The sequence below is a fragment of the Sinocyclocheilus grahami genome, unplaced genomic scaffold (genome assembly GCF_001515645.1).
Source record: "Sinocyclocheilus grahami isolate Dianchi unplaced genomic scaffold, SAMN03320097.WGS_v1.1 scaffold69.1, whole genome shotgun sequence".
NCBI lineage: Eukaryota > Metazoa > Chordata > Actinopteri > Cypriniformes > Cyprinidae > Sinocyclocheilus > Sinocyclocheilus grahami.
This window is the reverse complement of record NW_015505248.1, coordinates 1,102,271-1,124,585: the sequence shown is the minus strand read 5'-3', so window position 1 is coordinate 1,124,585 and position 22,315 is coordinate 1,102,271. Positions and strand designations below refer to the sequence as shown.

General features: G+C 37.5%; 1 protein-coding gene across 3 annotated transcripts in view; it reads right to left on the bottom strand.

The window, feature by feature from the left end:
• LOC107585328 (stromal membrane-associated protein 1-like) overlaps window positions 1-22,315 on the bottom strand; it is a 113,258-nt gene that overhangs the window by 50,665 nt on the left and 40,278 nt on the right. For 2 of the 3 annotated variants that reach the window (XM_016272326.1, XM_016272324.1), the window contains 2 exons: window positions 11,850-11,921; window positions 8,908-8,988 (listed from right to left, as the gene is read on the bottom strand). In XM_016272326.1, the coding sequence (XP_016127812.1) occupies window positions 8,908-8,988; window positions 11,850-11,921 (153 nt within the window). The remainder of the gene's footprint in view (window positions 1-8,907; window positions 8,989-11,849; window positions 11,922-22,315) is intronic. The other variant, XM_016272325.1, reaches the window with a different exon arrangement.

Genomic DNA, 22,315 nt, shown 5'->3' with positions numbered 1-22,315 from the left:
AAGGAGTCATATCAACTTCATTTTAAACTACAGTTTTAGTAGGTTTATAAGCTGTTTAATAGGCTAAAGAGTGAAGAATAATTCACTGAATAATATTATCTGGAATATTGAAATATAACAAACAAAACATTGTATTTTATTGCATTTCTCAACTGGCATGTTATATCAGAATTACTAATAATGGTTTTGTCGTTCTATGAAATGCCTGCCGACAGCGCAGTTTATGCATTTACACAGAACTATACTCAAACTGCGATCACTCGTGGAGATAATAAATAATGAATTTCCATAGAGTTGTATCTATTTAGATGTTTATTAGCGAAATAATGGTTGTATAGTAAATGTTAATACAACTTAGGCTGTTTTAAACAAGTGATCTTGTTAAAAGTTACATGCTGTGGCCGTGCTGGAGCATTTCCTGAGCATCAACCCGGTGAGTGAACAGCAATATGAAAGTGGCTTTACGAGACTAATGATGAGCAACAGACAGAGAATTAAATTTAGCGTTTTTATTTCCAACATGCGCTCATTCGTGGCTGTATTATTTAATTAATGCAAAGTTACGTCTTTATTGGGAGAGGACTTGACAGATTATTTTAGCCTACGTGACTCCGACTTCATGAGACGATGAGCATATAGACAACAGAGAGCAAATTAAATTCAGCCCTTTTATTTCCAACATGCGCCCATTCATGGCTGCATATTATTTAATTCACGCAAAGTTACGTCTTTATTGGGACAGGACTCCGTGAGTTTGTCTGTATTTCTTCGAGCCAAGCTGCATAAACTGCATATCAGGCATTTATGTAATACATCTAATTTGTGCATTAATGGCTGTTATGTTAAATAAAGTTTACTAACTACAGTAAATCAAGTACCCGTGCACGCCGTTGTTTTTGTCTTGTTTCCCCTCAGATGCACTGCAATGGTGATCCTGCGCGCAATTCTCAAAACATCCACAAGACAACGGCGTTTATCGGTGGCGTTTATCGGTGAATCCGATATTACAAAACCGATATCCAATTATTGTAAAATGCTTAAACATCCGGAAAAATATTGAGAAATCGATATATCGGTCGATCTCTACTTAGGAGTCATTCTTGTCTACATCTGCTCCGGCGGTGAAACAATGGCAGACTGATGACAGCTCACTCAGGGCGGGTCTAAGGTAAGACGCTAGTCCAGTCTGTGCTAAAACGCTACTGTCAATCAAACTATCGTGAGAGGGGCCCGTTTTTGTGACGTCACACAGAAAGGCATCTGAGATCAGCTCGATCTGAGAAAGGGGTAAATATTTTTGTAGATTTAAAAAAAAAAAAAAACACTGGGTGGATTTTTATCATTATAGGGTGGTTGTGTAACCACACTGCCAACACACATTTCAGTTCAAACAACTTGTAAAAGTGCATGTGGCAAACGATGACCCCTTTAATAGCAAATTATTAATACTAAATTATTCATTCTTTTGAAATCATTTAATCAGTCGGCCGAGGCTGTTAAACTGTTGCCATCGATACTGAGGTACCAAAGGCTGTTACTGTACCGAGGCCAAAGTCTTGGTATCAATCCAATCCTGCAGCAGACAGATGGAGCTTCCGCTACAGCCAAGTGAATTTACTTAGTTCTACATCATCTCAGCCTGGCGAACACACAAACCTCTGAATGTTTTTATGCAGCTAAACAAACCATCATACATAGTAAAAGATGTTCACCTCTCTCTCACATGGGCATGATGCTGTCTGACGGCTTTTGTGTCCCACCGTTGTGTCAGACATGAAGTCAGACTGCCATTTTAAATCAGCATACACATTGACCTGGGATAAGCGCTGCTATCTCTCTGGTTTTTCCTTTTTCACACTCCCCAAAACACACACACAGCTCTGGCAATCTCAACATGCGACTCACGGACTTTGGATCAGCAGAGGTCATGCTGGAGCATGACAGAAGCAACACAGTCTCACACACACACAATTGAGGAGGTTCAGGAGAGGCTATGAATATCATTGTAAGGTCCTCGCTTGGCTCATTTTAACATAAGCCAGCAAGCGCCTTTGATGGCGAAGGAAATATGTATGGAGATTAACTCACAACGACAGACAAATGAAGGCTGTCGAGGGGGAAAATATGCATCAGATGCCACAAGGCGGGCACCCCCCGTTCCCAGGAGCTCTTTAAGAGACGCGCATGGCATCTCATTCAGCCATTCAGGGATGACCAAATTAAGGATTGATAGATAGCTAGCTGTGGAATGATGTTTGCACTCAACACAGGAAAAGAGAAAAATCAGGGCAGGCAGACTCGTCTTACTCTTAAACGTACAGTGTGTCATTTCTGCACCACTAGCTGTATCAAATTTACAGAATTTCATAAATAAATGTTTTCAAGCAGGTTTCCCCACAGACGTGCAAATGGTAAAGCCAGAAGTTCATGTCGAAACAGCTATGTTTTAATTAAAAAAAATTTTTTTTTAAATGGCATTATTTATATTTTATTAAGGGAATTATGCTGTTATATAACAATTTATTTACTATATAAATAATTTATAGATAGATACAAACATAAAATTCTGAATAAGTTAAGTGTTAACTTATACTTGTTGGCAACTTATTTTGGCTTTAGTACAATGATAAAATAAAAGCCAAACAAACAAATAAAATTGTTTTCATAAAAAAATTTACATTTGTTTAATTATTTTTTTTTACTGTTAAAAACTATTGCTGTCAATTTAAAATGGATTAAATCTCATGGTTGCTGACTGGTCTTTACAGCAGAATGAAAGTGAGAAAAATCTTAATTTGCTTAACAATTAAATTCACACACACACACACACACACACATATATATATTAGTGCTGTCAAATGATTAATCACGATTAATCGCATCCAAAATAAAAGTTTTTGTTTAAATAATGTGTGCGTGTACTGTGTATATTTATTATGTATATATGAAGACACATACAGCTTATATTTTGAAAATATTTACATGTATTTACATGTATATATTTACAAACCCGATTCCAAAAAAGTTGGGACACTGTACAAATTGTGAATAAAAACAGAATGCAATGATGTGGAAGTTTCAAATTTCAACATTTTATTCAGAATACAACATAGATGACATATCAAATGTTTAAACTGAGAAAATTTATCATTTTATGGGAAAAATAAGTTGATTTTAAATTTCATGGCATCAACATCTCAAAAAAGTTGGGACAAGGCCATGTTTCCCACTGTGTGGCATCCCCTCTTCTTTTTATAACAATCTGCAAACGTCTGGGGACTGAGGAGACAAGTTGCTCAAGTTTAGGAATAGGAATGTTGTCCCATTCTTGTCTAATACAGGCTTCCAGTCGCTCAACTGTCTTAGGTCTTCTTTGTCGCATCTTCCTCTTTATGATGCGCCAAATGTTTTCTATGGGTGAAAGATCTGGACTGCAGGCTGGCCATTTCAGTACCCGGATCCTTCTTCTACGCAGCCATGATGTTGTAATTGATGCAGTATGTGGTCTGGCATTGTCATGTTGGAAAATGCAAGGTCTTCCCTGAAAGAGACGACGTCTGGATGGGAGCATATGTTGTTCTAGAACTTGGATATACCTTTCAGCATTGATGGTGCCTTTCCAGATGTGTAAGCTGCCCATGCCACACACACTCATGCAACCCCATACCCATTCCTTCATTTTTCACTCTTTTCTCTTCATCTTATCCCGGTCTCTCTGGGAACAGCGCGAGACTGCGCTAGAACAGAAGGTGCCCATGCAGTGCTAACTCTGTCTCCCTTAAAGCTTAGTCGTCTTCCAGGAGTCACAAAAACCGTGAATATTCTTGACTCCGTGGAGCGAAAACGGAGAGATTGCAGCTGGACTTCCAAAGGCCACTGCATTTTTCAATCTTCTCCACTGTGACCCACACTTCAAACTTCAAACTATACAACCACACATAGTTGAGACAGAAATGGCAAGAGTATAGAACAGTGGACTATTGGGTTGTGAGCCAAAAACGAGTTGCAGCTTGTTCTGAAAGCAGTAAAGATGCAAAGTTAAAGGTAAATAAGACACCCCTTTCCTCGCCCGTTGAAAGGTTGCTTGATTTGAATCCAAACAGCAAGGGAGCTCATATCATGTATATATTCTATTATATCCTCTATAGATCCACAACATTTAGACAGTATTCGGACAGCCTGGCAGTGTGACTGGGCATACACTTTACGGAGAGAGAATGGGATGAAGCTCTAAGCCAGGTACATTCTTCATCTCCCTGTGCTAGACATGGTCTTGTCCAATTTAAGACACTCCACAGACTTGGAATACATTTCACTAACCCAAGTTGGAAGACTTTTGGAGGGAGATCTTTGAGATCCTGACCCCTTAATAGCCATTTTTGGTGCCAGACCTGAGGGTATAGAGCTTAGGAAAGATATGTACACAGTTATTGCCTTTACTTCACTTTTAGCAAGGTTTTTAATTCTTTTAGATTGGAAAAAAGCTAACCCTCCAACACACAATAGATGGATTAAAGAGGTCATGACTTACATTCCACTTCAAGAACAAATTTGCCATTCGAGGTTCAAAATAGAAGTTTCATAAAACATGGACCCCCCATCTAAGATATTGTGAAGAATTACGGCAACTTTTTAAAAGTGAAGAGAAAATGCTTGTCATATTCATAGTTGACTTTCAAAGGCTGTGCATCCAACCACACTATACAGTATTTTGGAGCAGTTTATCTGTCACTGTAATATGGCTAATAATAATACAATACACTGCCTAATTTTTGTTCTGTGTGGTAGACTGGTGGGAAAAACACACTTCTGCTTATTGTGTTTACAAATGATGACACTTTTATAACACTAATATTTCTGTTTCTATATTAGATTGGATAAGTCTCATTCAAACCAAAAAATAAATAAATAAATAAAAATACAAACCGGCACACCTGTGCACACATTCTATATTAAAGTGAACAGATGCAACAAGTTTCTTGGCAACCAATAAAACCGCCTACAGTTAATGAAATAAACTGTTACTTGATGGAAGTCAGGTATATTGTATATTATTATTAATAATATATTGAATAGGTTCTTGAATATGTAATACTACTGTTGCTGCCATTTTAATAAATCAATAGAGTGCAACAGTGCTGCCCACTTTTTCAGTGGCTTTGGTTCCTCAAGTATTTTTCACATAGGACATTAAAAAAAAACGATTTTCTTTGTTAAAGAGATAAAAAAAAAAAAAAAAACAAGACTAGACTGTGCACTTTTTAGGTACAAGACAGCTTTAATGAAGTAAGTAACTACGAACCCATTAAGCACTGCAAATTACAAAAATTAAAAACAATGGGCAAATAAAACTACTCATTTAAAGATTTCGATTATAAACAATATATTTTCATGCGAGTCAGTGGATGCAATAAAATTATTTTGGTGTGATTTGCTCAATGTGATTCTTGGATTAGTGGAGGTTTTTTTTTCCATCAGGAATACCACTTTTAAACACAATTATTGAAAAAAAAAGGTAAAATAATGCAAGCTGATGGCTTCAACATAAGCATCAATTAACAGCCTTGCTCACAATAGGTTTGTATTCAAAAGGTTTATCATTAATTCAATTCCTCCATGGAGAAAATGAATGGAACACATAGGAAACCCAACTGCTGAACTGTTGAATTCTACAAGTCATACTTCACACCCTTTTGGAAAACGTGCGACCTTAAATTCTTCCTTCAACGCGCCTATAATATAGGTCATTTCATTTTGAGCATCCTACCATTAGTGTTGCATTTTTAAGATGTCAAATTAAAAATGGTCTAAAACTGTTAAAAATACATCTTGAGATCCCATGAATTCTCTTCTACATCGTTGTGCTACTTCTAGCCCCCTAAAACAAGTTCAACCTGAAACCAGCATATTTAAGACAACCAGTTAACTAATCATTCAGGCAACCAATCAACAAGTTTTGCATTTTCCTATTTTATATGCTAGTGAGTTGCCAGTGTATGTCCAATGTGAAATCCTGAAGCAAAGCCAATTGAGAACCACCCGACAGAACAGACCATGTAGAATAAAAAGCCATGCAGAGAGTAGGAAAATAACAGAAAACACAAGACACCACTGAAGAAAAAGCAAAGCACTCTGCTCTCTCCGTGACTCCTTCTCCACTCTCACTCAGGGCCAGCCATCCTCATCCTCTCGCCTGTCAATCAAATACCTCCATTGTGCTCTCTGACAGCTGGATGACAATAATACACATTCCCAATGGCCTCGCACTCTTCTTTTCTTTCACACACGACACACAGCAATTTCAAATGCCTTTTTCTCTGCGTTTGTTTTCTGCGTTACGATCCCAGATGACCCCAAACTGTGCTTCAGGGGAGGGGAAGGTGTGTGACTGTGTGTGGCTATGAAGTGTTGCCCAAAGGAAAACAAGGTGCCTGAATTGAGCGGATTGTTACACAAGTACAAATGTAAGATGCCTGTTCAGGGTTTTTTTTTTTCTTGTGCTGCAGAGTTGTGTGGACTAGGCGCAAATTTTTAATTATTGCTGCTGTGGCTATTTCAGCACATCTAAGTGTTTGCTTATTTGCTCAGCATCTCTGCAGTACAGAGAGATGAAGTCAAGCCTGCAATTTCTGTTACCCTAAGTGTCCACTGACTCGGAAGAAACCCGCTCGATACCGCTCAAAGCGCTAGAGATCAGATGCTCTGGGGGTTTGTTGGTAAAATGAACAGCAGTGTGGCTGTTTCCGTGCGGACTATGATTGCGTTCAATATATGTTCAATAAAGTCATTTCATATACACGCTAGATTACAGTTGGAATAATGCAAACTTCATTTCTGTAAATCTAATACAAGTTTGATTGTTATTCTGAAAGTGTTGTGTTATTCAGTAAGAAATAAAGTCAAATCACCAAATCTACATAGTTTTGTGAAAGATTTTTTCCCCCAAATTTGACAGTAAAGAAAAAAACAATTATTTCAAATAAATGCTATTCTTTTGAAGTTTACATTTAAAGAATCTTGAAAAAATTTAACCACAATTTTTTCACAAAAACATTAATATTAAGTATTATATATATTGATAAAAAAGTATTATATTAATATTAAGTTTTCAACACTGATAATAATAAGAAATTATTCTTGAACAGCTTTGACCTCATATCAATAATTTACATTTTAAAATATATTAAAAAACAAAACAGCTTTTAAATAACTTAATTTTTTACAATATTAGTGTTTTTACTGCATTTTGATCAAATAAATGAAGCCTTGGTAAGTATAGGAGTCTTCTTTCAAAAACATGCAACTAACCTGACCAACCACAAAAAAACTAACTCAAAACTATTCTTACTGTTAAAATCCGTCGAAAGAATAAAATCATGATTAATTCTGATTTTTGAAAGCAGAATGAAACTATAATAATCTCAAAACCCATGATCTACAGTATCAATGTAACAAATTAACAGATTTTTTCCCAACTCGACCACATTCTAGCCACAATCAAAATGTGCAAAATCAATTAGAAATCTGAATTATGTAATAGTAATGATAGTAATGTGTCAATGTGATTTCAGCACAGAATCTGTCTGTATCACCTTATTTGCATAACGTTTCTCAACTATCTGACATTCTCACCACCATCAATACACAATCTCCCACAAGGTTTTTAACTAAAATGAACTTTCCTGCAAAGAGACATATGATTATGCAAGACAAATTAAACTCCAGTGCTCAGGGTGTTTGATTTTATAGGAGAGACAGGACTGTGATCTTCCTTATGGTCACTGAACACTGGCTTGTTTGATTCTCAAAATCTCAGATTTGTTGAAAAAAACGTAAGAACTCAAAATCAAGAAAAATACAGCAAAAATATTTGTAAAGCATTTCCCTCATGGTCCAGCATCGAGCACCTGCATTCCAAACACAATGTCTTCAACTAGTGGTTCACTTCAATCTCACGGTTCGGATCATATTACGGTTTTTGACCCACGGATCGGATCATTTTTCGGGTCAGCAAGAAAATAAAAATATTTCAATTTAACTTGCTTTCCATTTATTACTTAAAGCGAAGTACTTCTTTGATCCCACAGCAAATACTACTAGATTAACTAAGAAAGTTTAAACATGATTAAAGAGGCAAGAGAACAGCCAGTAAAAATAAGAACAAATTCACAAATTACAAGCATAGATAAATACAACAGAATATGTTACAAATAAAATAAGGTTGGTAGTACTCAAATACAGAAATGTAATAATTAGGGAAAATAACACTGCATAGTGTTCACTGTATAAATTAAATATAGATTTTTATCACAGCTGTTCTGTTGTTTGATGATCATTAATGACAGCAGCAGTATTTATATGCCGCTGTCCCTTTTAAGACCTGATGCACGGATCTGATATAATGATACACATCACACCCGATTTCTTTCTCAGCTGTTTTCATTCACTTGAGACATAACTGACTGCATTTACCTGAATGATTGTCGAGATGGGTATTTTGTCAATTTTAAATGTATGTGTCTGATCAGAGGATTCAGAAGAGGATTCAGTTCGGTGTTTGCGCGTCATCTGAAACGCGTGTGCATGCTTCGTGTGTGTGTGCGGCTGTGAGCGTAGAGAACAGCGCGCAAGTAACGTATCGAGTTCCCTTTCGCCTTTTCTCTCTGGAATTGTTTAAAATTTGCTTGCTTGTGTAAATACGAACAAATGATAAACTTATACTCTATTATGGTTAAATTTTGCAATTAATCCGCGGATCACATGCGTGCCGAACCGTGGGGCTTGGTCCGTACGGATCATGGATCAACTACGATCCATTTAACCACTATCTTCAACAGATTCATAAACACAGATTCATTAAAAAAGGTAATGGCTCCAGTCTATTTGGTAAGTAATGAGGTTGATTACCTTCTCAAAACCTGCTGGCTTGTTCCCTTTATCTGTGTCCTTTTCACTCTTCTTCTCCTCCTTTTTCTTCTCTCTCTCCTTCTGTGTCAGAATGAGGAAAAGAAAATTATGAAAAACCACATTTAAGAGTTTGCACACACAAGACACAAAAACTTGGAGTCAGCTACAAGTCTGAGGTGTCTTTAGGGCACAAGACTTACAGTTTTGTGTTGAGGCCTGTATTTTGATAGCTTAAATATGGCTACCACAGCTTAAAACGCACAATTAATTGATTTGAAGTTCAAATCGATTAAAGATGTTACATGCCTGGAAGAGGACATGTATCAGTATTGTCCTAATGATCACAGCTGGAGAATTGCAAAGATTAGTTGAGTCTTGGGGTCAGAAATCCTAAATATATAAGTATATATCAAACAGCCCCTACATCACCACATGTTGTTTGGGAGGTTTTCAAGAAAAATCCTCGCTCGCTCATCCAAAAACAAACTCCAGCATGATCAGCTGTCAGACTCGACTGGAACTTCAAACGGGACTGGCTTCTATGGTCAGACGAAACTAAAAAAAAGGTTTGTTCGCAAACCCACCAGATGGGTTTGGTGCAAACAGGGATAAAAAGTATCCCATGTCCAAGGTTAAATATACTGCTGTATGTTTAATGTTGTGGACCTATTTTTCTGCCGGAGGTCCTGGACATCTTGTTCAAATAGATGGCATCATGGATTCTATTAAATACCAACAGATAAAAAATATAAACCTGACTGCCTCTGTTAGAACCATCCACTACAGCCAACTGAATGTAGTTTGTTCTACATCAGTGCTCGGGTTTGGTGTGTGTGGAGGTGCACATATGAGCTGTCACCATGTTCACAAAAAAATGATTTTTTTTATGATGTTTTCTTTATTTTTAGCTTAAGAGTACAGGTGCAGGTTTGAGGCAAGCGTAAATAAAATGTACTCGTAATATATCATATGTCTGTGGTTGAAAAAAAACATATACAGTTTTGCCAAGGCTTTTAACAAAGTGCACCATTTAAAATTCCCATCACTATGGTAAAGTCAAACAAATTCCTTATAAAGGTTTGGCCTTGATATTGAACCATCAGCCCTCCTTTTCTCTCAGTGCGAATCAATTGCTACTGCAAAAACACTGAGCGAGAGGTCAGTTCAGGTGTGGGAGTGAGTGATCAGAGTGGGTTTTCTGCAGTCGTGGTGGTGTGTCTGACTGGCACTATGATTACCAGCAGAAGGAACGAATGGAGAACAGGCCTGGAGGAGAGGTGCGGATCGGCCGTTTGGAGCTCTTTATGGGCACATTGATTATTTTAATTCCCCTCTGCATGCTGACAGAGCTGTGCTATCGATTCCTTTCTACAGCAGAGCACAGAGGCAACAGACCCCACACATACACTCAAACACAACCACAGCACTTTTCAACAATGAATGTGAACCCGTCCGTGCGATTTCTATAGGTTCTCTCTCCTTGCCCTTTGTTTAGTTTAAATTAACGTTCTTACAGGCCGTTTAATCTTTTGGTGCAATTACATTCGCTTTACACACTTCATTTTACAAATTAAGTATATATGACTTTATTCTTTTGTATTATACAGTGGGGCAAATAAGTATTTGATACACTGCCGATTTTTCAAGTTTTCCCACTTACAAAGAATGGAGAGATCTGTAATTTTCATCGTAGGTACACCTCAACTGTGAGAGACCGGATCAAAAAAAAAAATCCAGAAAATAACATTGTATGATTTTTTAATAATTAATTTCCATTTTATTGCATGAAATAAGTATTTGATACAATAGAAAAATAGAACTTAATATTTGGTACAGAAACCTTTGTTTACAATTACAGAGGTCAGACGCTTCCTGTAGTTCTTGACCAGGTTTGCACACACTGCAGCAGGGATTTTGGCCCACTCCTCCATACAGGTGTTCTCCAGATCTTTCAGGTTTTGGGGCTGTCGCTGGGCAACATGGAGTTTCAGCTCCCTCCATAGATTTTCTATTGGGTTCAGGTCTGCAGACTGGCTTGGCCACTCCAGGACCTTGAAAAATTTTTTTTCCCCCCTTTTTTTATTTATATATATTTTTTTTTTTTTTTTTTTTTTTACTCAAGTTTAAGTATATTCAAGTACACATTATTATATATATATTATTCATTATTATTATTTATAATACTACTACTACTACTACTACTACTACTAATAATAATAATAATTGTTATTTGTTAATTGTTGCCCCGACCAGACTTGACCAAATGTGCAGGTTGTCCAACTTGACCAGCTAAAATATGTTTGTCTAGCACGAACCAGCAAAAGCATGGACATTTGTGCCGGTGCAGGGATTGCATAACACATTATATCATAGGACACTGATTGAGTGATTGATTAACAGCACACAGAGGTCTGTCCCAATTCGCATAATACTTTGTTAGTGATGTGAAAGCGCATTTGGTGTATGTAGTAAGACTACTAGTGATAAACAACCACTTCAAAAAAAAAGGGGTTTTATTAAAGGGGTTAACCTTTAAAAAATAAAATAATAAAAATGTGCTAATCAAATCAAATTTTGGGGGGTTTGTTTCCTTCCTGCTTAAAGCTAAACATTAGAAGTACACTTGCATTTAGATAGCTTCAGACAGGGACTAAAGGCCACAGAACCCCAATTTTGATTGCATTAAGTCTTAAAAATTTGTTATTTCTTTACATTTAATTTTTATGGATGCATACTTCAAAATGTAGCTGCAATAGTACGCAATTTGGGCACGTTTGGCATATTTTTTAACATAATATCATTTGAAATGCAATCATTCTAAGCTAGCATACTATTTAGGATAGAAAGTATGCAAATTGAGATGCATCCTCGAGAATGCACAGCACCAAGATCAGTGAACCACACAGATGAGCACAGCACAGAAAAGCACAATGCTACAGTACCTCCAGGATGCTTTTCTCAGCTGCTTGTGAAGAAGGAGATGATATTGAAGGTAAAGCAGCATCAGAGGACTTCTGCAGGGGCAGAGGAGAGAGAGAGGACGAGAGGGTAAAAGAAACCAATTGAAATAGAATGAGAGAGAGCGATAAAGTAGAGGAAAAAGAGCGAAGAAGAGAAATCAGAATTAATAGGCTGCAGCGATCACTATACAGTGACTAATTATTCAGCCTGTGGGAAACTGGGAAAAGCAAAATTTATATACTGATGCATTCACACATCTGAACACTGCAAAAACACAACTTTATTAATCAGTATTTCTGCCGGTTTTTAAGTAAAACATCTATAACATTAATAAAACAAATTCACTTGTGAAGCAAAATTGCTTAAGATACTGTATTAAGACTTGTTTTCAGAGAATATATCTTGAGAATTAAGTTTATGTTTGTAATCCCATTGGCATTATTTTTTCATGCAAACCTCAGTAAAATGTATGCATAAAAAGCAAAACATTTTCTTGCCAGAGGAGTAAGAACTTAATTCAAGAATTGGTGGCTGACTAAATACTTTTTTTCCCCACTGTATATTGGAAATAACTTAACTAGTTTTACTTCTCAAGTGAATATATCCTGTTTTAAGGATGCTTAAATATTTTAACAGGAAACCAAGACAATAATTGGTTGCAAAAATATACAAATCAGGAAGAGGACCCATGTATCTTGGTTTATGCCCAATTCCAATTCTACCCCTTAGCCCTTCCCCTTTCCCCTACCCCTCCGTTTTGCGCGTTCACGTGAAGGGGTAGGGGTGTCTCGATTCTCTTTTTGTTGGAGGGGTAGGGGAAGGGCCAGATAGCCCTTCAAACGAAGATTTTTCGGGACCACACTTCAAACTAAAGGGTATGAATTATCTCAGCATAAACCGGCTTCAGCGGCAACATGGCTGCCCGAGCGAACAAAAAGACAAATAAATGTAAGCATTTTTTGGCATTAATAAAAAATTTTACGAAAAGTAATCATTTGTTTTATGTTACATTCAATCGTGAGTTCATATTTACGGTCATGTTACTCAAAGAAATGTTTGCAAAAAATCGCTAATATTTGCTAACTAACGTCATATCATTATAGACTGCACGATAGTGCCACAACATATTTTCATGTCTGATCAGGGCGATAACCACCATAGACATGGGGCTAGTTCCCCCAATAATTAGAAATCAATAAACCCTTTTCTCAAATATTGCCAATTCAAGAGAGAGAGAGAGATGAAAGTTGCGTGTATGCGCGTCGGTGCGTTTCTCTTTTTAGAGTGAGTTTACTTTATATTTTCCAGCAACGAGAGGTATGAAATCGCTGTTTTTTTTAATGTATCGATTCAGTATTTAAACTGTTATTAATAAAAGTCATGGGGCAGCATTGACAAGTTTCTTTTCTCCTGGATGTGTGAGCTGCGCGATCTCCGATATATATATATATATGTGTGTGTGTGTGTGTGTGTCAGTAAGCAGCGCATTAATATAGAACGGTAATTAAAGGCTCTAATGCACACAGCACACCAGTATGTGTGAGTATTGTAGGAGCTAGACGACGTATGATGACGTGTGACGTATAGTAGTGCTGTCCCAATTCTTAAGGGAATATTTTCACCCCTACCCCTTGACACTCTGTTTCAAGAGACAAGGGGAAGTGGTAGGCGGAGGGGTAGGGGTAGGGGTATAAAATAGAATTGGGATTGGGCCTTAGTTGCACTATCAGCAGTCACATCTATCATCAAGGACACATTTGGTGGGTAAAAATAGCCCAGACTTTTCCAGAAGACTCCACAAATGTAAGAAGTGAGACCATCTGCCGAATCTGTACTCAGAGTTTGTCATTCTCCATAGCCAAGACTGCCTCAAATCAATAGAATTAGCTCACAAGTGCAGATACTGCAAATAACTGTATCAATCAGATGGTGATGTTTGAAAAGCTTGCTCGTATATATTTACATACACGTATATAAAAGCTCAGCAAAATTCAACAATGTGGATTTCTATTTTTAGTTTCATTAACAATTGTATTGTCAGGGGTAGAGGGACATTTTTTGTGATATGACAAAACACCTTAAGTGGTTCAATTACTGCTTGCATAAAGGACTGCACAACTGTGATGAAAAAAAGCTATTGTGATTTGAACAGGGATATGAAACATTCAAAATCCCATATTGCTGCTGTTTAGTTATCAAAGCAAAAAGAACAAAAAGGCATAGCAGTCGATGTTCAACAAGGTGTGTGAGAACTGCAAGCTAACAAGTGACGCCTTTTGACTCATAATTAAGTCATGTTTTGAGTCCACTTTAGTGTTATATCGATTGCAACAGCAGCTTCAGTGTGCAATCATGAAGACAGAATGCTGAAGATAAAGGCTGAAAACACAGTTCCTCTCTAATTATGCACTTCCTTTTAATTATACCTTCCTATGATTAATGTTGTGTGAAACACCAAAAAATAACACTGTATTGGTTGAGGAAAAAAAACTTCATATGTGCTCTCAGCAAGAATATTATTGGCTCTGGGCCAGATAAACGCTTCTGCGCCTCCACAGAGTCCCACAAAGCCTCTTTCTCTTTGGGCAGGAGAGAGAGGAAGGGAGGCCATGGATGTGTTAGGGCCAAGGTTCTTTCTCCAATTCTGCATCATCACATAAGTGACAGCACAATCCCTACCATACAGAGAGAGAGAGAAAAAAAATAGACAGACAGAGAGGAAGATGATGAAGTGGAAGATATGGAGGAATAGAGAAAAAGCAGCATGGGTGAGCGAGTAAAATCAATATACAGGGTTAAGCTCAACTAACAGCATTTGTGGCATAATGTTGATTACAAAAATTCATTTTGACTTGACCTTGTCATTCCTTGTCCTTGGCACTTTCTTGTCTATGTTGGAAATGTTTTATTTGTAAAGAATTTTTATGAGAAATTGTTTAAATAAAAAAATGTAATGGGCAGAAGTTACGGTTATTATTTATTGTTAAGTTAACCAAAGCATTAATCACCTAATCAAGAAAATAAGTGATAGATTTAGCTGTCCAAAAAAATAATTGTTAGATTAACTGACTAAAAAAAATTGTTTTACTGCTAGATTAGAAATAGAAACAGCTAACAGACAGGGACTACAGGCCACAAAACTCTAATTCTGATTTCATGAGGTCTTTAAAATTTGTTATTACTTCACTTTAAGGTTTTATGGTTTTATTTCCTCTCTGTCTGTCCGTTTTTAAAAAATATAGCAGAAATAATACAAACATAATATAATTTGGAATTCATTCATTCTAATAATTCTAAATTCTATCCTGGGTTACAGTGAGGCACTGACATTGAATGGGGCCAATCCTTAAACGTTAAAATTGTCAGTTTTTCAAGTATAGTCACACAATGTAGGGTTGGGCGATGTCTACCAAACTGGCATCAGATGATGTCTACAGTGAAACATCACGATGGACGATGATATCGGGGGGGCGGGTGGGTGGTGTTGGTCGCTAGATGGCCATCTGCCAAAACATTGAAAACAATTATATCATTAAAAACATAACATTCTCATTTTCCATTAGATATTTTAGCCTTCATCTCATCAACAATTTCGATTTTGCCATGCTCTGTAGCAGCGGAGCACTAAAGGCCTGGGCATTCTTCACTTTCCGCGCTCAGTTCACGACAAACATGATGCCGGCTAAACATCATGATGTTTGTCAGCCGTTGGTGATGGACGATGGAATCGTCTATCGGCACAAACCTAACTTGACGTAAACAATATGATGTCATTATATCAAATTTCAGAACTTGCCATGACGATGTCATGCCATAATCCCTAGGACGTCTGCAAAAATAATGATTTAAACAGCTTTACAGATCAAATAACACGTTTAACAGAAAAAATCATGCTTTAATAAAACTACAAGCTTCACATTTCTGCCATAAGATAACTAAAAAATTGGCCCACATTAACTTCCATTGTAGGTGCCTCACAGTAACCTTGTTTTTTATTTTTCTGGTATTCAACACAAGCCACAAATGCTGTCGGTTGAGCTTAACTTGTATTAAACCCAGAATATTCCTTTGGAGCAGGTGACGGTGGTGAGGGAGTTTTCAGGAAGAGGAAGGGACAAGACAGATTACTTTCCTTTTGTCCCAGTATGGAAGTAGTGCTGTCAGCAGCATGCGTCCACAGAGCTCAAGCTGAACAAGTAGGTCCATTATAGCCTGAGTTAGCACAGAACTGTCCAGACCTGTTCATTACCTGCTGATGGATCCCCCTCATAATCTGCTTTTATTGGGTTAGCATCAGCACTATGCTCCACAGCAGCATGGGCCCATATTCACTAGAGAGCCATTAAATAATACCAAGCACTACTTCTACTCTTTCCCCCCAATGCCTTTAATACCACCATGCCTGTCTGGGGAAATAAATCCAGAAAGGGAAGCAGGAGGAGATGAAGAGAGGTGGTCAATAAGCAGAGACAGCAATCAGCCCGGAGTGTGAAGGGAGAACTGATCTCCATCTTAATGCAGCCGAAGGCGTGAAGACTCCCATCCTCTCAAAGAAGAAACAGCATCAGCGTGAGGTCCAAAGGTCTCCAGATTTCTAGCCGAGAAGTAATAGAAGGAGTGGACAGCTAAATGCCCCATAATGCAGTGCAAACGGCCAAGCGGGCCAGGTCACTTTGGGCTGAATGAGGCTTAGATGACTGCAGTGTGAAAAGAGACAGTGAGAATTGGCAAATCGCTGGCTGTGGAAGGCTGAAGCTATAATTAGTTACGCTCCGATATCTCATTCACGCTCATACAGACAGTTCTGTGGCACAGTTTTCTAAAAAGAAAAAAAAATCAAGTTACATACACCATAGCAGAGCTGAGCCTGTGATGTTCATGTTCCCTTCGTCTTTTATATATTCCATTCTTGATATTAAAAACGGTCCGCTGAGATCCTTCATTTTGCACTGGGGAAAACCATGTTTTGAAAACATCAAAACAAAACAAGGAAGTGCAGGACGCTTAATATCCTGGGACATTTATTTTCTGAGGTTCCGCTTCGCTGTTGGCTTCACATACACAATCATTTAAATGGTGCGAATCAGCAGGGAGGAAACATGACTTCAGCACGCTGACCGGCGATAAGGCTTTCAATAAGACACATTTATTCCCCATCTACTGCCACAGAAGAACACACAGAACTTTCATTACTGCCACGAGACAGGAAGACATGGAGCAGGAAAGAGAGGGAGGGTCCGTTAGACTCTCTTGAGCTTGTTTTAGTAATTGAAGCAAGGAAAGGCTGCAATATTGCACGTCTCTTCATCTGGGCTGGAAGCAGGCAACTATTGATTTCTTTTCTCTCTTTTTTTTTGGCCCAGCTGCCCATCAGATGCCTCCATTCTAGGCTTAGAGTCAATGTCAAATTATTAGAGTTCAGCATCACTGTGGCAAGTTGTGTCACCAGGAAGTGATCAAACCTGGTACCATAGCTGAGACAGATACTACCACAAAAGTTTGAGGTCAGCAAAAATTTCAAGGATGCATTAGATCAATAGTGACCGTACCGACAATGTTACAAAAGATTTCCATTTCAAATAAAAAGTTATTTTGAACTTACTATTCAAAGAATCCTGTAAAAAAAATTATATATACATATATTTTTTTTTGTTATTATATTACTTATTATATTATTTTATTATATCATATTAGAATGATTTCTGAAGGATCACGCGACACTAAAGACTGAAATAATGACTGCTGAAATTTCAGCTTTGCTATCACAGAAATAAAATACATTTTAAAATATTACAGACCCCACACTTTTGAACAGTAGTGTACGTGATTAAATTAACTAGCATAACAACTTCTGATAGCATTAAAGGCTTAATGTAAATTATTTGGAAGAATACAGCATGACAACTGTTAATATCTTCTATTGTATTCACAAAAGGGAAAAAAAACTTTGGGTTTGGAATGAAACGAAGGTGAGTAATGAGAACAGCTGGGAAATAAATTGCTTGTTTATTTTAGATCTGTGTGGCATCAGCAATATACAGTAGCCTAAATAAATCAATAAATACACTGCTCTCTTGTCTCCTCTGAGGCTGGGACTCTAAATAGTGTTCTGTGCTCGTCTGTGCAGCCAAAGACAGAACAGTTAGCATATTTTGCTCAAACTTTCGCCATGGCATTAGAACTGGTATGCCGTTGTCGCCTGTGAAATCAAAATGACGGTGCCTTGAGTGGAAGTTTACAGATTAAGGGGCGGTAATATTATAATGAGATCCCTTTGCCACGTCACCAAGGGACCTGATTATAGCACTTAAAACCTGGAAAAGTCAGATTTTCATGATATGTCACCTTTAAGCTTTGTCAGTGTTGCTTAACTGTTTATGTTCCAGTCAGCAGAATAATGGTAAGAGGTGAATAATATGCACAACTCAGAATGGCTTCAGTTACACCCTCTTGTCAAAGCAGGAACTTGTTCTTTTAAGCCAGGATGCTGATGAGGTATATTTATATTAGTGCACTGTTAACATAAGCTGTTCTCCACTACAGGCCTGGAATAACTGCTTTTCTGTGTGAAAACCATTCTTGTATTCAAATAAGGATATTCTGCATTAACAAGGACAAACACAGATGCCTAATAGGCTTGCCGCGATAGACGTGCTGACGGTGATACCGGTGTTAAGCCGCAACACCGGTTACGTCACTTGCCCACCGCGTCACCGACCCCCACCGTCGTTTTGATTTTTTTATAGTAATAAAAATCATTTAGTTCAGTAAAAGAACAGACACTACAATTAAAAACTGAACGCGGCTGCTCAATGCAGTTGAACGACAGTTGCATCACACAGATCAGATTTCATTTCTCTGGTGAGGAGAGTGAGTCGAGCTGACTGACAAGAAGAGTGAGGTGATACAGACAAGACGATCGCGGATGATTTCGTTTCGAAACTAAATGCAAAAGCGCCTGTTTGGCAATATTTTGGATTTTGAAAAGCCTGCTGAATTTTGCCATTTATCTAAGGTGATTTTGGAAGTTTTTTTTAAACATTCGTTTCTTATTTAATTGGTTCCACATTGTTTGCTGATTTTTACTTTATGTAAACTTCTGTAATTTATTTATTTTATTTGACATCAAGGTGTATGCTGTGCCTCCAAGCTTTCTTACTCGTTTTGCTAATAAATGTTCTACGTTTCTTATTTATTTGGTTATATATTACACGTTTACTTGTTTCCAGTTTTGTACATTTAAACTTTATGCAAGATTTTTTTTATTTTATATTAGACATAGCCTGCCCTATAACATGGTGTATTTTTATTTGTTTTGTTAATAAAAGTTCTAAGTTTTATATACAGTGGGTACGGAAAGTATTCAGACCCCCTTAAATTTTTCACTCTTTGTTATATTGCAGCCATTTGCTAAAATCATGTAAGTTAATTTTTTTTCCTCATTAATGTACACACAGCACCCCATATTGACAGAAAAACACAGAATTGTTGACATAGCTTTAGGAAGGGTTCTGGTCGTCCCAAACGTCTTCCATTTAAGGATTATGGAGGCCACTGTGCTCTTAGGAACCTTAAGTGCAGCAGACATTTTTTTGTAACCTTGGCCAGATCTGTGCCTTGCCACAATTCTGTCTCTGAGCTCTTCAGGCAGTTCCTTTGACCTCATGATTCTCATTTGCTCTGACGTGCACTGTGAGCTGTAAGGTCTTATATAGACAGGTGTGTGGCTTTCCTAATCAAGTCCAATCAGTATAATCAAACACAGCTGGACTCAAATGAAGGTGTAGAACCATCTCAAGGATGATCAGAAGAAATGGACAGCACCTGAGTTAAATATATGAGTGTCACAGCAAGTGAAAAATTTAAGGGGGTCTGAATACTTTCCGTACCCACTGTATATGCTAAAGTGAGTTTGACGTTGTATTTTGTTGTTGCATTCAAGCAATTGACGCTAATTCTAAAGTGAAAGTAAAATGCGCACGGCATTTTTAAGCAATTTAAAAGCGAAGGAAAGCGAGGAAAAGAGGGAAATTCAAACTAACTAAAAACAAACAATTGCTTTACTCCGAATTGCCACTATTTGAAAGTGAAAGTAAAATGTGCACGCCGCTTTTACAAGCTTTTTAAAAGCGAAGGAAAGCGAGGAAAAGAGGGAACGACCCCACGGTGATACCGGTATTACCGGTGTTGTCACACATTGATTAACCGGTGGGAAAATTTCCTCACCGTCACAACCCTAATGCCTAACAGGAGGTAATTAAATCAAGTTGACGTACATTATCTGGAAACACTAAGAGGAGGGTTACAATTCATTCATGCGTTTAGTTTAAAACGGTGGCTATCAATTGGTGGCTCAGGAGCCAAAAATGTGTCACAGGTCTGTTTTTATACGGTCACAGCATTTTAGTTATTTTAGTTTTATGTATGTAGTATAATAGTACCTACTCATATTTTGGATTAATTTTCAGTTTTCTTTTTTATTTTAGTTTAAGTTTTAGTCATTTGTATGTGCTTTACAGTTAACAGACCCCCTCCACAAACTAAGCAAAATGCCTTAAACTGATAAGGGATTGTTTTTAATAATTTATTTGCATATAAAAGCCGTTGGCAAAGTGGGTGGATGAGAACGACCTGGAATCATAGTCTTTCTTCAGGCAGTGCCTCAATGTTACAGTGCAGCACACAACACACCACTATTTTGCATTTTAATTCAATTAACTTTTTTTTTTCTTTCTTTTTTCACACCCTTTCTCTGACACAGACCAATGATGCTTGTATATTTGTCTAGTTTGTCACTCTTCAGTCAACCGCTGACCACCATCGCATTGACCTCTGCCGAAATCTGATTGGCTGTCTTTACTGCAGGCAGGGGCTTTTATTGGCTGGCTCAGGCAGGCCTGTTAGAGAAAGGCAGAGCTCTGCTAGGGTAGGCTTAAGTAGAGAGAGAAATGTAATTGGACAGGGCAGCTTTGCAGAGTTTGATCGAAAACCTTTCACGGTGCAACCATGTTTCAGTCACTACTGATCCAAAGCAATCAGAAAAGGCCAAAAGGAGGCTGTTTGTTTAGATTGCTTAAGATCCTCAAGCATTCTCATGAGGCTAAGACTTGCACAGCACTCTAAGGATGGTCAATTACTACTCCTTGTGGCATTCCTAAAGATTTGGTCAACATAAACATTAAACAGAGAGGAAGTCACAGAAAGTTATTTAACATAAATAAGAGTGTATTAATTGGCTGCTGGCTCCTGTCAATCAATTTCCAACACGTAAAGCACAGCTGCAACTCACCAGGCTGTGTAATGTGAATTTGAGGCCTCAATGATCAGAACAACTGGCCACCAAATCAGGCCTTCCACACATAAAATAGACCGTAAACTAAAGTAAACACTAGAACTTGGTATTTCCAACTGGCTCACGGTACAGCGTTATGATTCAATATGCTGCAATGCATCACAAAATCAAAACTAAATGCATGATCTGCAACCAAATCTGCAAGATTAGTTTCAATCTTGTTCACTTCAGTCCAGTACAATGCCTCAGAGAAATGCCACTTTCAGAGAGTTAGCTTATTTAGATTACCTGCTGCTTCATTCCTTAAACTGTAGGAAGTGAATTCACACATGAATAACTAAACGTGACCCTGGACCACAAAACCAGTCTTAAGTTTCACGGGTGTGTTTGTAGCAATACCCAAAAATACATTGTATGGGTCAAAATGATCGATTTTTCTTTTATGCCAAAAATCATTAGGATATCAAGTAAAGATCATGTTCCATGAACATATTTTGTAAATTTGCTACCGTAAATTAGAAATGCACAATATTATCAGACCGATATCGGAATCGGCCAATAATGGCTTTAAATGTACATATCGGCATTGGCCCGATATGAAAAATTATGCCAATATGTATTGCCGATAGGAGGAATACGTTTAGTCACATGTGCTCAGGGTGTGCTAGCGATTAGATCAGGTCAGCAGTGTGGCTCATTCTTGAAGCAAAGTTTTGCCTGAATGGTGACAGTGACAGCAGCGGCAGCCTCCCCTGGGTCCTAATGCCCGCCATTAAGTTGTTTTAATTCCGTAGGGGCAGCTGTTGGCCTACATCTAATAGAATGTAAGTAAAATACACAAATAAAATTTAGACTGTTTTTCTGATTAAATAAAGCAGTAATTGATGCCATAAAATCATGAGTATATTTTAATTTAAAGGTCAGAAGCTATAGCTTACATACATTTTTTTTTTTTTAAATCACAAACGTGACACTTGTAAATTAAATAATTTTATATATACTGATTTATTCATTAATATGTAATATGTTATATTTTTTAACAAATTATGAGCTCTAAAAGACTTTCTGAATTTTTACAACTCTTTTGCTTTAGACCAGGGGTAGGCAAGTTCGGTCCTAGAGAGCCGCAGTCCTGCAGAGTTCAGCTCCAACCCT